At 49.5% G+C, this 15,953-nt stretch overlaps 1 protein-coding gene across 5 annotated transcripts in view; it reads left to right on the top strand.

The window, feature by feature from the left end:
- GRIN2D (glutamate ionotropic receptor NMDA type subunit 2D) overlaps positions 1-15,953 on the top strand; it is a 54,533-nt gene that overhangs the window by 24,563 nt on the left and 14,017 nt on the right. For all 5 annotated transcript variants that reach the window (XM_054249405.2, XM_054249406.2, XM_054249404.2 and 2 more), the window contains 3 exons: positions 1,725-1,850; positions 2,058-2,287; positions 4,313-4,473. In XM_054249405.2, coding sequence (XP_054105380.1) covers positions 1,725-1,850; positions 2,058-2,287; positions 4,313-4,473 — 517 coding nt within the window. The remainder of the gene's footprint in view (positions 1-1,724; positions 1,851-2,057; positions 2,288-4,312; positions 4,474-15,953) is intronic.

The raw sequence follows: 15,953 nt of genomic DNA on the forward strand, positions 1-15,953 counted from the left end.
AATCTCAGCTCATTGCAACCTCTGCCTCCCGGGTTCAAGTGATTCTCCTGCCTCAGCCTCCAGAGTAGCTGGGACTACAGGCGCCCGCCACCACGCCCGGCTAGTTTTTGTATTTTTAGTACAGATGGGGTTTCACTATATTGGCCAGGCTGGTCTCAAATACCTGACCTTGTGATCTACCCACCTTGGCCTCCCAAAGTGCTGGGAATACAGGCCTGAGCCACCGCGGCAGACTGCCTATGAGACCTTTAATCTCCTTTAGTTCAAAGACTCCACCTGACAAATATCCACAGCTGTGATATCCCATGCTTTGGGAATATCATTTTGTGAGCCCCAACAATACATTGTGCTGGGAGTACAGGCGTGAACCACTGTGCCGGCTTTTGCTTTGTTTTTTTTGTTTGTTTGTTTTTTGAGACAGAGTCTTGCTTGGTCACCCAGGCTGTAGTGCAGTGGCACGATCTCAGCTCGCTGCAACCTCCACCTCCTGGGTTCAAGCGATTCTCCTGCCTCAGCCTCCTGAATAGCTGGGATTACAGGCGCCCGCCAGGACACCCAGCTAATTTTTTGTATTTTAGTAGAGATGGGATTTCACCATGTTGGCTAGGATGGTCTTGAACTCCTGACCACAGGTGATCCTCCTGCTTTGGTCTCCAAGGTGTTGGGATTACAGGTGTGAGCCACTGAGCAGTTCTGAGTAGTTAAAGCATGGGTGCTTCAGAGAGTGATCAGGACAGAGAGGAGAGTGTGACAAGGCTGAGTGGCAGACACTTTGTCCTGGGGGTGCTAGGGAGCCCGGGGAGAGCTGTAAGCAGGGGAGGGGCCAGGTCCTCTCTGCATTGTGTGGGGGATGGGCTATAGGAGACAGACAGGAGCTCTGGAAGCTGGGGAGATGGTTGCTGGGAGGCGATGAGGCCTGAGCCCTGTTGGCCATGAGGATGGAGAGGAGAGGCCCAAATAGCATCAGGGGCGGGAGCATGGGTTGGAGACTGACACAGGCTGTGGCCAGCGAGGGAGTGGGGGGGAGGACTGCAAATGGAGTTTGAGCCTGTGACTGGGTGGATGGTGAGGCCCCCATTTGGGGAGCATGGGCGCTGGTCTGGGCTCAGCATGGGACATGATGAATGGCCTGGGGGGATGGCTGGGGTAGGTGGAGGCTCAGGCCTGTGGCTTAGGAAACATTTAGGAGATAGTTTCTGTTTGGTGGCTGAAACCACAGAAATGCCTGCCATGGCTCTCTTTGAAAATAGCTGCCTCCTAGGGGTCTGGGTGGGTCATAAGACTCTCTGAGATGGAGAACCAGAGAAAGGACCAGAATAGGATGGAGTCAGATCTGGGCTGCACCTCGTTCACTTGCTGTAGTACCCTAAGGTTTTTCAATTTTCTTTCTTTCTTTCTTTCCTTCCTCTCTCTCTCTCTCTCTCTCTCTCCCCCCCTCCCTCCCTCCCTCCCTCCCTCCCTCCCTCCCTCCCTCCCTCTCTCTCTCTCTCTCTCTCCCTCCCCCTCCCTCCCTCCCTCCCTCTTTCTCTCTCCCTCTCTCTCTTTTTTTGTAGAGACAGGGTCTCACTATGTTCAAGCCAGGCTAGTCTTGAACTTCAGGCGTCAAGTGATCCTCCTGCCTCAGACTCCCAAAGTTCTAGGAGTACAGGCGTGAGCCACCGCCCCAGCCTGATCCTGAGTCTTTTACTTGGCTGAGCCATGACCACGCACTCCCTTGTCCCCAGAGCCCTACAGTCCCGCCGTGTGGGTGATGATGTTCGTTATGTGCCTCACTGTGGTCGCCGTCACTGTTTTCATCTTCGAGTACCTCAGTCCGGTCGGTTACAACCGCAGCCTGGCCACTGGCAAGCGTGAGTCCCCCTTCCTCCATCCGCCTGCCGCGGAGCTACCTAACCACAGAGAGAACTACATTTCCCAGTAGGCCCCTGGGGTCAAGCTAGGGCCTTTCGAGGTGCCAGAGGCCTTGGGGGCCACTGGGAATTGTAGTTCTTTTTTTTCCCCCGCTGCCTTATTGCGAAGGGATTTGGGGTCCATGTCCGCGTCCTGGCCCCCTGCAGGCCCTGGTGGCTCAACCTTCACCATTGGGAAATCCATCTGGCTGCTCTGGGCCCTGGTGTTCAATAATTCGGTGCCCGTGGAGAACCCCCGGGGAACCACCAGCAAAATCATGGTGCTGGTGTGGGCCTTCTTCGCCGTCATCTTCCTCGCCAGCTACACAGCCAACCTGGCCGCCTTCATGATCCAGGAGGAGTACGTGGATACCGTGTCTGGGCTCAGTGACCGCAAGGTGTGTGTGGGTCCAGGGCTGGGCTGGGGCTGGAGGTCACAGAGCTTGGCATGTGGTGGATTAGAAAGGATTCTTGGGGGTGGGAGGGTGGGGGCAGGGGTCTCTTCCCAAGGAGAATTCCAGAATGGTAGAAAGGAAGGTTGTAGATGAAGAAAGAACATGGTTCACCATGAGTTATTTAAAATATTCCTAGGGGAAGGGGTGTCCCTGAAAGTTCTAGGGGCAGTTGTGCCAAATGGGGTATTTTAGAACTGGTGCTTCTCTCAAACTGTGAGGAAGGATTCATTTTTGAAACTTCTAGTCCATTGCAGACCAATGCTTTTGTGAAATTCAATGGAAATGAATTACTAGAAAAGTAAAATAAGATCTAAAACCAAGACAGACAAAAGTCAAACCCAACCAGCCACAGTGGCTCACGCCTGTAATCCCAGCACTTTGGGAGGCCGAGGTGGGTGGATCACCTGAGGTCAGGAGTTTGAGACCAGCCTGGCCAACATGGTGAAACTCGTCTCTACTAAAAATTAAAAGAATTAGCCAGATGTGGTGGCGGGTGCCTGTAATCCCAGCTACTTGGGAGTCTGAGGCAGGAGAATCGCTTGAACTCGGGAGGCAGAGGTTGCAGTGAGCCAAGACTGGCCATTGCACTCCAGCCTGGGCAACAAGATTGAAACTCTGCCTCAAACAAACAAAAAGTCAAACCCTCAGTTTTATTATTAGATTCAACAGATGAAAAACAATCCTGTCGGCCAGGCACAGTAGCTCATGCCTGTAATCCCAGCACTTTGGGAGGCTGAGGCGGGTGGGTCACTGAGGTCAGGAGTTGGAGACCAGCCTGACCAACATGGAGAAAGCCTGTCTCTACTAAAAATACAAAATGAGCCAAGTGTGATGGCTCACGCCTGTAATCCCAGCTACTTGGGAGGCTGAGGCAGGAGAATTGTTTGAACCCAGGTGGTGGAGGTTGTGGTGAGCTGAGATTGGCCATTGCACTCCAGCCTGGGCAACAAGAGCTAAACTCTGTCTCAAAAAAAGAAAAAAGAAAACGATCCTGTAAAATCGCTCTCTAAATGCTCACTCCCTCCATTCCTGTATGCACCTCACTGCAATCGCGGTTTGCTGAGGGACTGGCAGTTTGTAGAGCACACTTTGAGACTAAAGTGATTCTCCAGCCGGGTGTCATGGCCTATTAGAGGCTCAAGAAATCAGTTTGATGGGTTGCAATACATTTTTTTGTTTTGTTTTTTGTTTTTTTTTGAGACAGTCTCACTCTGTTGCCAGGCTGGAGCACAGTGGCGCAGTCTCAGCTCACTGCAACCTCTGCTTCTTGGGTTCAAGTGATTCTCCTGCCTCAGCCTCCTGAGTAGCTGGGAGTACAGGCATGTGCCACCACACCCAGCTAATTTTTGTATTTTTAGTAGAGGTAGAGTTTCACCATGTTGGCCAGGATGGTCTCTGAACTCTTGACCTCAAGTGATCCACCTGCTCAGCCTTCCAAAGTGCTGGGATTACAGGCGTGAGCCACCGCACCCGGCCAACAATAAGCATTTTTTAATGGAGTGGAGAAGAATGGAATAGTTGATTGCATCTTATGTGGTGCATTTGGTTTTATAAAACTTGTTTTAGTCATATACACAGCTGACATTGAGCCAGCACACACCCATCTGGCTATATCTGTTGTTAAAACAGTGAACTATTTCTGAACGGATTGGTAAATAGCAACAGCCCCTGCCATGCCAGCCTCTCCCTCCAGGACCTCCTGTGATTCAGTAAGTGAAGGCTTAACTCCTGGCACATCAGGGACCTCAGGGAGGCTTCTCGTGACCTTTTGGATTATGTGTCTGCAACTGTGTGTGTGCTGAGTGCCAGTGAAAGCACATTTCCTAACGTAGTGAGCAAGTCTTGAGAAATACTGAATACTTCTGGGACTGGGGTGTCCACCAGATAGCGGATGTCTCTCAGAATGGGGGATTCATGTTAGGGATGTCCCTGTGGAGGGTGCCCTAATCACTCCTCATTCTGCCCCAGTTCCAGAGGCCCCAGGAGCAGTACCCGCCCCTGAAGTTTGGGACTGTGCCCAACGGGTCCACGGAGAAGAACATCCGCAGCAACTATCCCGATATGCACAGCTACATGGTGCGCTACAACCAGCCCCGCGTAGAGGAAGCTCTCACTCAGCTCAAGGCAGGGTCAGCGCAGACTCGGGGGCCAGGGGTGGAGGTGGGGCCACTGGGGACCTGAGGATGCTCAAAGATGGCAAGGGGTCAAGGTTCATTCATTCAGCCCCAGAGGTCAGCCCTGGGGGGGGTCAGCTCAGAGGGTGGAAATGGACTCCTCCTCCCAGGAGCAGGGTCCCTGGGATATTTTCAGGGATACAGTTCTGGATTCTGGGGTGAGACTGCCAGGGCTCCAGTCTTTGCTCTTCCCTTTCTTGGCTTTGTGACCTTGAGCAAGTTACTAAGCCTCTCTGAACCTCTGCTTCCTCCTCTGTAAAATGAGGATAACAAGAGTATCTCCGCTGTAGTGATCATAAGGTCGTTATAAGAATTAAACTAGTTAAAAAAAAAAAAAAAGAATTAAACTAGTTTAGCCAGGCATGGTGGCTGGCTCCTGTAATCCCAGCTACTCCGGAGGCTGAGGCAGAAGAATCGCTTGAACCCGGGAGGTGGAGATTGCGGCGATCTGAGATCGTGCCGTTGCACTCCAGTCTCGGCAACAAGAGTGAAACTTCGTCTCAAAAAAATAAATAAATTAATTAATAACAAAGAAAAGAAAAAGAATTAAACTAGTTAATCCACTCAGAACATGTATAACAGTGCCTGGCGCACTGTAGGTGCTTGCTGCTGTTTCCATTATCCTTAGACTGAACTCACTGGAATCAGTCCTTGGATTGCATTTTTTATCTTTTTACATCCCTTTGCCGAATCATAGGGACGAAGTTAAATTCAGAGACTAGGCACAGTGGCTCACGCCTGTGATTCCAGCACTTTGGGAGACGGAGGCTGACAGACCACCTCAGGTCAGGAGTTCGAGACCAGCTTGGGCAACATGGTGAAACCATCTCTATTTAAAATACAAAAGTTAGGTTGCATGTGGTGGCGCGCATCTGTAATCCCAGCTGAGGACTTTGGGAAGCCGTGACGGGCAGATCGTTTGAGGTCAGGAGTTCAAGTACAGCCTGATCAACATGGTGAAACCTTACCTGTTTTTATATCTTAAAATATAAAAATTAGTCAGGCATGGTAGTGGGCACCTATAATCCCAGCTGCTTGGGAGGCTGAGGCAGGAGAATTGCTGGAACCTGGGAGGTGGAGGTTGCAGTAAGCCGACATTGTGCCATTGCACTCCAGCCTGGGCAACAGAGAAAGACTCCGTCTCAAAAACAAAACGAAATAAAAAACGTTGAGTTCAGGCCCCAAAGTGCAGCCCATGATTCCAATAAGAATGAGGACAGTAACTCTCTCCCCATCCCGCATTCACTCGGTACTTCTGTGTGTATTTCTTCTTCTCTATTCTACGCCAGGCAGTGAACAAATAGACCTGCTTCGTAGGCCAAATGGTGGGAAATGAACAATAAACATGCAGACAGAAAAATCAAGATCTTTTCAGAAAGTGATGGTGAGCTAGAGGGCGGCTGGACTGGGATATTTTCACCTGGTGTTTGCGGCAGGTTTCTCAGGAGGTGACATTTGTGCAGAGCCCTGCCGGAGGTGCAAGAGCTAGCCAGGTGGACTTATGGAAGCAGAGCCTTGCAGGTAGAGGGAACAGGGTGTGCAAAGGGCCTGAGGTAGGTGTGGCGTTGCTTTAGTGAAGGAACAGCAAGAAGGCCAGTGTGGCTGAAGGGCTAGGAGCTGAGATGAGAGGGTAGATGAGGGGAGGATTCCAGGCATGAGGCCAGGGTCAGGGCTGGACTTTATACTACGGGCAGTGAGAAGCCATGGGGAGTGGAGACTTTAAGGAAGGAAGGCTATGATCTGATTTCTGGTTTTTTTTTGTTGTTGTTGTTATTGTTTGTTTTGAGACAGGGTCTTGCTCTGTCACCCAAGCTGGAGTGCAGTGGTTGAATCTCATCTTACTACACCCTCTGCCTTCTGGGGGGTCAAGCAATTCTCCCACCTCAGTCTCCTAAGTAGCTGGGATTACAGGCATGTACCACTATGCCCAGCTACTTTTTGTATTTTTGGTAGAGATGGGATTTCACATGTTGGTCAGGCTGGTCTTGAACTCCTGACATCAGATGATCCGCCTGTCTCAGCCTCTCAAAGTACTGGGATTAGAGGCATGAACCACCAAGCCCAGCCTAAAAAAATTTCTCATGCCAGATGCAGTGGCTCATACCTGTAATCCTAAAGCTTTGTGAGGCCAAGATGAGAGGATCACTTACGGCCAGGAGTTCGAGACCAGCCTGTGAAACATAGTGAGACCCCTTGACTCAACAAAAAAAAAAAAATTTTTTTGAGACAAAGTCTCATTCTGTTGCCTAGGCTGGAGTGCAGTGGCTTGATCTCGGCTCACTGCAACTGCTGCCTCCAGGTTTAAGTGATTCTCCTGACTTAGCATCCCAAGTAGCTGGGACTACAGGTGCCCACCAGCACACCTGGCTAATTTTTATATTTTTAGTAAAGATGAGATTTTGCCACGTTGGTGAGGATGGCCTCAAAATCCTGACCTCAGGTGATCCACCTGCCTCAGCCTCCCAAAGTGCTGAGATTACAGGCATGAGCCACCATGCCTGGCAAACAAAATAAAATTTAAATTAGCCAGGCATCCTGGTGTGCACCAGTAGTCCCATCTCCTTGGGAGGCTAAAGTGGAAGGATCACTTGAGCCCAGGAGATAGAGGCTGCAGTAAGCTATGATCACACCACCACACTCCGGCCCTGGTAATAGAGCCTTAGACCCTGTCTCCAAAAAAAAAAAGAAAGAAAGAAAAAAATATTTAAGAGCACCAGCTTTATGCCAGGTGTAGTTCCTGCACTGGGTAACAATAGTTAACAAAATAGGTCAGTTCCCCACATCAGCCAGGAATGCTTTAACAGAGGGTTCTTTATCTCTCACAATAAGAGATTGTGCCAGTCCAGGGCTGGCATAATAGCTTAAAAATACCATTAACAGGCCAGGCTCGGTGGCTCACGCCTGTACTCTCAGCACTTTGGGAGGCCGAGGTGGGTGGATCATGAGGTCAGGAGTTTGAGACCAGCCTGGTGAACAAGGTGAAAGCCCGTCTCTACTAAAATTTACAAAAATTAGCTGGGCGTGGTGGCGGGTACCTGTAATCCCAGCTACTCAAGAGAGCTGAGGCAGGAGAATCGTTTGAACCCAGGAGGTGGAGGTTGCAGTGAGCCAAGATTGCACCATTGCACTCCAGCCTGGGTAACAAAACAAGACTCTGTCTCAAAAAAAAAAATACCATTAGCAATCTGAAATCTGCCTATAATCCCAGCACTTTGGTAGACCGAGGTGGGTGGCCTGGCCAACATGGTGAAACTCCATCTCTCCTAAATATAAAAAATTAGCGGGGCATGGTGGTGGACGCCTGTAATCCCAGCTACTCTGGAGGCTGAGGCAGGAGAATTGCTTGAACCCAGGAGGTGGAGGTTGCAGTGGGCTGAGATCACACCACTGCACTCCAGCCTGGGCCACAGAATGAGACTCTGTCTCAAAAATAAAAAATCTGAATGAACTCTTTCCACATTTTTCTTCCACTGAGCTTGCAGCGTAGACCTTGCTCATTTTGGTTACCTCATGGTCATGAAAAGGGGGCTGCCCCTCCGTGGGGCACAGTAGTTGCAAGGCAAGCAGTGGGAGCAAGGGTAAAAGAGTGGAGGATCTTGCCTGGTGCAGCGGCTCATGTCTGTAATCGCAGCACTTTGGGAGGCCGAGGCGGGTGGATCACGAGGTCAAGTTCAACACCACCCTGGCCAAGATGGTGAAACCCCATCTCTATTAAAACTACAAAAATTAGCCAGGTACGGTGGCAGGTGCCTGTGACCCCAGCTACTCGGGAGGCTGAGGCAGGAGAATCGCTTGAACCCGGGTGGCAGAGGTTGCAGTGAGCCGAGATTGTGCCACTTCACTCCAGCCTGGGCGACAGAGTGAGACTCCGTCTCAAAAAAAAAAAATAGTGGAGGATTTTCTCCTGGCCAGTGTTTGCCTTATTACTGGGGAAAGTACACCTTTCACAGAGACTTCTGGCTGTTTCAGATGGCCACTATTCGCTGCAAGGGAAGCTGGGAAATTGAGTGTCAGCCTTCCAGCCTTAGTCTAGAAAAAAGCCAAGGAAGAGGCTGTAAATGGACAGATGGTAGCCAGGCTGTCTATGAGTCCTGACCTCGTGGAGTATATTTTGCCACCTAGCCTTTTCTCTCTAGCACATTTTTCTTCTCTAGTGTTCTATCCTCAGTCTCTCTCTGTCAATTTCTGGGGACACGTGGTCTCTTGTCTCCGATCTGTGTGTCCTATCTGTGCTTTCCTTGCAGTCCTCTCATTTCTGATACTCAGGACTTCAGCACTTTCTTATCAGTGACCTCTTTTTTTTTTTTTTTTTTTTTTTTTTTTTGCGATGGAGTTTTGCTCTTTTTGCCCAAGCTGGAGTGCAGTGGCATGATCTCGGCTCACTGCAACCTCCACCTCCCGGGTACAAGTGATATTCCTGCCTCAGCCTCCTGAGTAGCTGGGATTACAGGCCTGCACGCCCAGCTAATTTTGTGTTTTTAGTAGAGATGGGGTTTCACTATGTTGACCAGGCTGGTCTCGAACTCCCGACCTCAAGTGATCTGCCTGCCTCGGCCTGCCAAAGTGCTGGGATTCCAGGCCTGAACCCCCAGGCCCAGCCCGGTCACCTTTTCTTTATCTCCCCTCAGTAACTGCTCGTCTTTCTGCCCCACTCGAGTCCTTTGGAACAATTGCCTCTTCCTCCTTCACCCTTCTCCTTGAAGCATCATTAACACGATGTGGGTTTTCTCACAGACTTTTTTAAATTTTTCAATTTATCACACCATCAGTTCCAGCAAAATGACACATAGGGACACTTGTGATTATTCTGGGCTCACCCAGGTAATCCAGAATCATCCCCCATTTCATGGTCCTCAACTTAATCACACCCACAAAATCACTTTTGTGATGTAAGGTAACATATTCACAAGCTGCAGGTTTTAGGGTATGGACATCTTTGTTTCAGAGAGACATTATTCTGTCCACCACAGAGTTCCCGAACATAATCTCTAAGGCAGGTGTGGATTCGGGGTGGGGACAACCCCTTGGCCCCAGATACTCCGCTCCTCGATGGGGCAGAGGAAACCTCAAAACCTGGGACCCATCGGGTAGATCACTTGAGATCAGGGGTCTGAGACCAGCCTAGCCAACATAGTGAAACCGCATCTCTACTAAAAATACAAAAAATTAGCCGGGAGTGGTGGCAGGCGCCTGTAATCCCAGCTACTCAGGAGCCTGAGGCAGGAGAATCACTTTAACCCAGGAGGCCGAGGTTGCAGTGAGCTGAGATCATGCCATTGCACTCCAGTCTGGGTGACAGAGCGAGTCTCCATCCCCACCCCCCAAAAAATGGGGCCCAGAACAACACCCCCTAGCCCGAGGTCTAAGGTAGGTATTGAACTTGTAGATTTATAGACAGAGATGTTAAGACACAGCACGGAATGGGAAAAATAATTTTATTTTTTACGTTACGCTTTCATCCATCCATTCATGACTTCAACAAGTACTTACCGAGTTCCCTTGCTGTGTTCGGCTCTGTGCCAGAGGCCTAGGTCCCTGGTCACTTGTAGCTTCCCTTCTAGAGGAGGGAGGTGGAAACACACAGATGTTATAAATATCCCTTAAAGTATCTCAGATCCTGCCACAAGGAGTTTATCTCTGGCCATCTTTCTGTCCAGCTCTGTTTGCTTCCAAGTTGCACCCCATCTAATTCCCTTCTCTCTGGAAGACGGTTTTCTACATCTCCCCATAGGATGCCCCATGGCCTGGGAGTTCCTAATAGCATCCTGGGGATGCTTAGCAGCGGTGAGTTTATTTTTTTTTATTTTTATTGTTATTGTTTTTTATTTCCCACCTCCTCCCCCGCCCCTCAGCAGCAGTGAGTTTAGAACCAGATGGAGGCCAGGTGCGGAGGCTTACACCTACAACCCCAGCACTTTGGGGCAGATCACCTGCGGTCAGGAGTTCAAGACTACCTTGACCAACTTGGCGAAACCGTCTCTACTAAAAATGCAAAAATTAGACAGGCGTGGCGGTACGTGCCTGTAATCCCGGCCACTCCAGAAGCCAAAGCTGGAGGATCGCTTGAATCTGGGAGGTGGAGGCTGCAGTGAGCCGAGATCGCACCATTGCACTGCAGCCTGGGAGACAGAGCAAGACACTGTCTCAGAAAAAAAAAAAAAAAGGAACAAGATGGTCTTGGGTTCCAATGGGAGCTACACCCCTTACTTGCTCCTGAGCCCGAATTTCCCCGTCCCTTTTATGAGGTCAACGATCCCTCCAGTCCATCAAGTGGCTCTGGGAAACGGTTCTGTGTTGCAGCCCCACATAGTGAGGATCTGATTGGTCCAGCTGGGGGTCAGGTATCCATGCCAGGACTAATCAGCAGCATGGTGGGGGTGGGGGTAGAGCACGGTCACGTGGCTCCCCCCAGCTGCTGCGTCTTCCGCATTCAAAGGTGTGAAGACCCTGTAGGCGAGAAAAGCCTCACGTGAGTCTCCAGTCACCCTTCTTTCACCTGCCTCCTGACTTCTTGTCAGCTCTGAAGCTTGACGGGCCCCTCAGCCCTCTTCCCAGGGCTCCCCCATCTGGAGAGCACCCCTGTGCCCGGCACCCCTAGTCTTCCTTCATGTTCTCCTGCCTGGGGAATGAAGCTTTTCCTTCCTCACTTCCCGTTTCTCCCTTTCATTAAATGATTTGTTTGCCACACTTTCTTATTGTCAAAATGAAGAATGCTCCCTCCCCCTTCCTTGATGTCAGTGGTTTGCCTTCTCTCTTTCTGCAGCAGAGCCAGGGAACCGCCTGTGTCATTTACAATATTCTTTCTAGTAGCCATATTGAAATTCATGATTTTTTAGCGGGGTCAGGTATGGCGTCTCATTCTTGCCCAGTAGTGCGATGGTGCGATCTGCCTCTGGGTCAAGCAGTTCTCCTGCCTCAGCCTCCTGAGTAACTGGGATCACAGGCTAATTTTGTGTGTGTGTATTTTTAGTAGAGATGGGGTTTCATCATGTTGACCAGGCTCCTCTCAAACTCCTGACCTCAGGTGATCCACCTGCCTTGGCCTCCCAAAGTGCTGGGATTACAGGTGTGAGCCACCACACCTGGCCTTCAAAATATGTTTTATGTACTCCAATAGTTCCAAAATGTTATCATTTTGACATGCAATAAATTTTAAATTTAATAAGACGTTTTGTATTTTTATCGGTATTTTTGGCAGGGGATCCAGTGTATAGTTACCCTCACGGCACACATCAATTCAGACTCGGTGTATTTCAAGAGTTCCGTAACCATGTCTGGCTAGTGGCTGTCATACAGGATTGTAGAGCTAGAACTCTGTCTTTAAAATCCTTTCTGTTATTTTCCTTCCCCTCCTTGCCTTCTTCTAGGGGCCACATAAAAGTCTTCCCTTATTCCTTCCTCTTCCTCCTTCTCTTCTTTCTCTCACTTGTACTTCTTCCCCTTCATCATCTCTTCCTTTGCTTCCCTTTGCCCTGATGTCATTCAGGGTCTTCCTGCCCTGGATCTAAATGATGTTGGCTCCAACCCCCAGCTTCCTTCCTGAGAATTCTGCAAATCCCTGGGGTTCTCAGGGTCACCCTGGCTTCTAGCTCCTCTCTGCAGAATTTAATTCACTTTCTGGACCATCTCACTGGCCAGAGTGTGTCTTCTCAGTTCCAGGCCCTATTTGCCAGAATTGGAACCCACCCCTCCCTTAATCTTTATCCGCATTGGTGGTAAGTGAGGCTCTGGACTGAAGACTGGAAATGAATTCGGAGCTGTGTATTTCTACCTGCACCCACTGCAGTGTGATTCTAAGGTTTTAGTGGCCACATAAAAAGATCTAACAAGGGCCAGGCACAATGGAGCTGCCGAGGCAGGCAGATTAGCTGAGGTCAAGAGTTCAAGACCAGATTGGCCAACATGATGAAGCCCTGTCGCTACTAAAAATACAAAAATTTGCCCAGCTGTGGTGGCATGCACCCATAGTCCCAGCTACTCGAGAAGCTAAGACAGGAGAATTGCTTGAACCTGGGAAGCAGAGGTTGCGGTGGGCCTACATCATGCCACTGCACTCCAGCCTGGTCGACAAGAGTGAAACCTGGTCTAAAAAAAAAAAGCAGGCAAGGCCAAGATAGGTGGCTCATTCCTGTAATCTCAGCACTACGGGAGGCAGAGGCAGGTGGATTGCTTGAGGTCAGGAGTTCGATACCAGCCTGACCAATATGATAAAACCTCATCTCTACAAAAAATACAAAAATAAGCTGGGCATGGTAGTTCGTGCCTGTAGACCCAGCTACTAGGGAGGCTGAAGCAGGAGAATTGCTTGAACCCAGGAGGCTGTGAACCCACCAGCTCACAGTTGTAGTGAGCCGAGATCACACCACTGCACTCCAGCCTGGGCAACAAAACAAGACTTCGTCTCAACAGCAAAAAGTAGGTGAAATCACTTTTTAATAATGTATTGTACTTAACTATGTCCAAAATATTATTTTGACATACGCTCAGTATAAACGAGGCTGAGACCTTTTACATAATTTTTTCGCACGTGCTGTTTTTGAAATCGGTGTGCATTGAAAAAAAAATTTTTTTTTTTTGAGTCAGAGTCTCACTCTGTCGCCCAAGCTGGAGTGCAATGGCGCGATCTCAGCTCACTGCAACCTCCACCTCCCAGGTTCAAGCGATTCTCCTGCTTCAGCCTCCCCAGTAGCTGGGATTACAGGTGCCCATCATTAAGTCCAGCTACTTTTTGTATTTTTAGGGGCGACAAGATTTAGCCATGTTGGCCAGGCTGGTCTCCATCTCCTGACCTCGGGGGATCTGCCCACCTCAGCCTCCCAAAGTGTTGGGATTACAGGCGTGAGCCACTGTGCCCAGTCATGGTGTGCATTTTACACTCACAGCACATCTCTGTCCAGAGTGACCACATTTCAAGTGATCCACAGCCCTAATGGTGTGTCACTGCCGCATTGGACAGCCAGGTCGACATCACCCAAACGCAAAAAGTTTCCTAGTGAACATTGTGAACAGAAAGCAGAAAAGGGCACTGCTGGCCCCCCAGGCCCCTGGGACTTTTTTACTTCCTTAACTCACCCAGAGCATTCTCCCCAGCCAGCCTGCTGACTCATCTCTCCCCCTTCCCCCTTCTTCCGTTATTTTCCTCCCTAGCCATTCCCTCCAGGAAAAACCCTGAGAATTCCAGATATTCTCTCTCTCTCTCTCTCTCTCTCTCTCTCTCTCTCTCTCCCTCCCTCCCTCCCTCCGTCTCTCTCTCTCTCTCTCTCTCTCTCTCTCTCTCTCTCTCTCTCTCTCTCTCTCTCTCTCCCTCTCTCTCTCTCTCTCTCACAGCAGGGTGCCTTTCCAGGATGCCACCTCCTATCCCTACTTTACTTACACCTTCCTCAGAAGGCAGGGATGGCTGCGAACAGACTCACCTCCCTCTTTTACCCCTGCAGGGTTACCTCACACTTCCATGCTGTTCATTCCTTGCATTCAGAGAGTAAGAATTCAGACTCTCAGTGGGTAGGTGGGGGATCCCACTCTCCCTTTTTTTTTAAGACGGAGTCTCGCTCTGTCACCTAGGCTGCAGTGCAGTGATGCAATCTCGGCTCACTGCAACCTCCGCCTCACAGGTTCAAGCAATTCTCCTGCCTCAGCCTCCTGAGTAGCTGGGATTACAGGCATCCACCATCACACCTGGCTCATTTTTGTATTTTCAGTAGAGACGGGGTTTCACCATGTTAGCCAGGCTGGTCTCGAACTCCTGACCTCAAGTAATCCTCCTGCTTCGACCTCCCAAAGTGCTGGGATTAAAGGCGTGAGACACTGAATCCAGCTGATCCCACTTTCTGAATCTACTTGGTTCCCACATTTTGGAGAACAGAATGTGGCTAGCAAGAGAGACCAGCCCCATCTCTCAAAATGAACCCAAATCTGTCCCCTCTTTGAGCTCAGAGGAAGCAGGATACCTGTATTTTTTCCCCATACAAATGTCAGCCACATCACCAGCCTTTAATAAGTAAAAATAGCTGAGGCCTCATCCCGTGTCTTTTTATAGGTATTTTTCATCTTTTTTTATTGAGACATATACATAGATACAGTGAGGTGCTATGAGGTACAAAAAGCATGCAAGTCATTATTTATACACGCATAGCCGTCCGTGTGACCAGGTCCAGATGAGGTGTGGGGAACGTCCCAGCTTCTCCTAAAGCTTCCCCTGCCCCTCCAGTCACCATAGAATATCACATAAATTAGTTTTCCCTGATTTTGACCATGCTCTAAACGGAATCAAACAGTGCATGTAATAATACCTTTCTGTCTGGCTTTCCCAGATTGTTCCTTCGTTGCTGAATACCACTGAGTATGCCATTATATAAATGTACCACCATTCTTTCATTCTGCTGCTGCTGGACATTCGGGTTATTGCTGGTATTTGCCCATTATGAACATTTTTTTTTTTTTTTTTGACAGAGTCTTGCTCAGTCACCCAGGTTGGAGTGCAATGGCATAATCTCGGTTTACTGCAACCTCCACCTCCCAGGTTCGAGCGATTCTCCTGCCTCAGGCTCCCAAGTAGTTGGGATTACAAGTGCCCCGCCACCATGCCTGGCTAATTTTTGTATTTTTAGTAGAGATGGGGTTTCACCATGTTGGTCAGGCTAGTCTTGAACTCCTGACCTTGTGATCCACCTGCCTCGGCGTCCCGAAGTGCTGGAGTTACAGGCGTGAGCCACCGCACCCATTGTGAATATTCTATTATGAACGTTCTTGTACAAGGGTTTGCAGGACATACACATGCATTTCCTTGGTTGTATTCCCATGGGTGGAACTGGCTGGTGATAGGAAGAGTATACCTAGTTATAAAGATACTGTCAGACATCTTCCAAAGCAGTTTTTCAGCCGGGTGCAGTGGTTCATGCCTATAATCCCAGCACTTTGGGAGGCTGAGGCAGGTGGATCACTTGAGGTCAGGAGTTCAAGAGCAGCCTGGTCAACATGGTGAAACGCTGTCTCTACAAGAAAACACGAAAATTAGTCAGGTGTGGTGGCGGGTGCCTGTAATCCCAGCTACTCAAGAGGCTGAGGCAGGAGAATCGCTTGAACCCGGGAGGCGGTCCCAGTGAGCCAGGACCGCACCACTGCACTCCAGCCTGGGCGACAGAGTGAGACTCCCTCTCAGAAAAAAAAAACAAAACCATAACCCAAAGTGGTGGTACCAGTTTACACTCTCATCAGCAGTGCAGGAGAGTTCTACCTGTTCTGTATCCTTGCCAGGGCTTGGGATCATTCTGTGTCTTTTTAACGTACCATGATGTTTTTTATGTATCAAGTCCTGTTCTAACTCATTTAAGTTCACAATCAGTTTGCAAAAAATTAATCAAATCAGTGTTTTGATGCACGGCTCTGGAGGCTAGGCATCCTCCTGGCTACCTCAGAGGGCTGTGCGGGAAGGATCT

The sequence above is a fragment of the Callithrix jacchus genome, chromosome 22 (genome assembly GCF_049354715.1).
Source record: "Callithrix jacchus isolate 240 chromosome 22, calJac240_pri, whole genome shotgun sequence".
Taxonomy (NCBI): domain Eukaryota; kingdom Metazoa; phylum Chordata; class Mammalia; order Primates; family Cebidae; genus Callithrix; species Callithrix jacchus.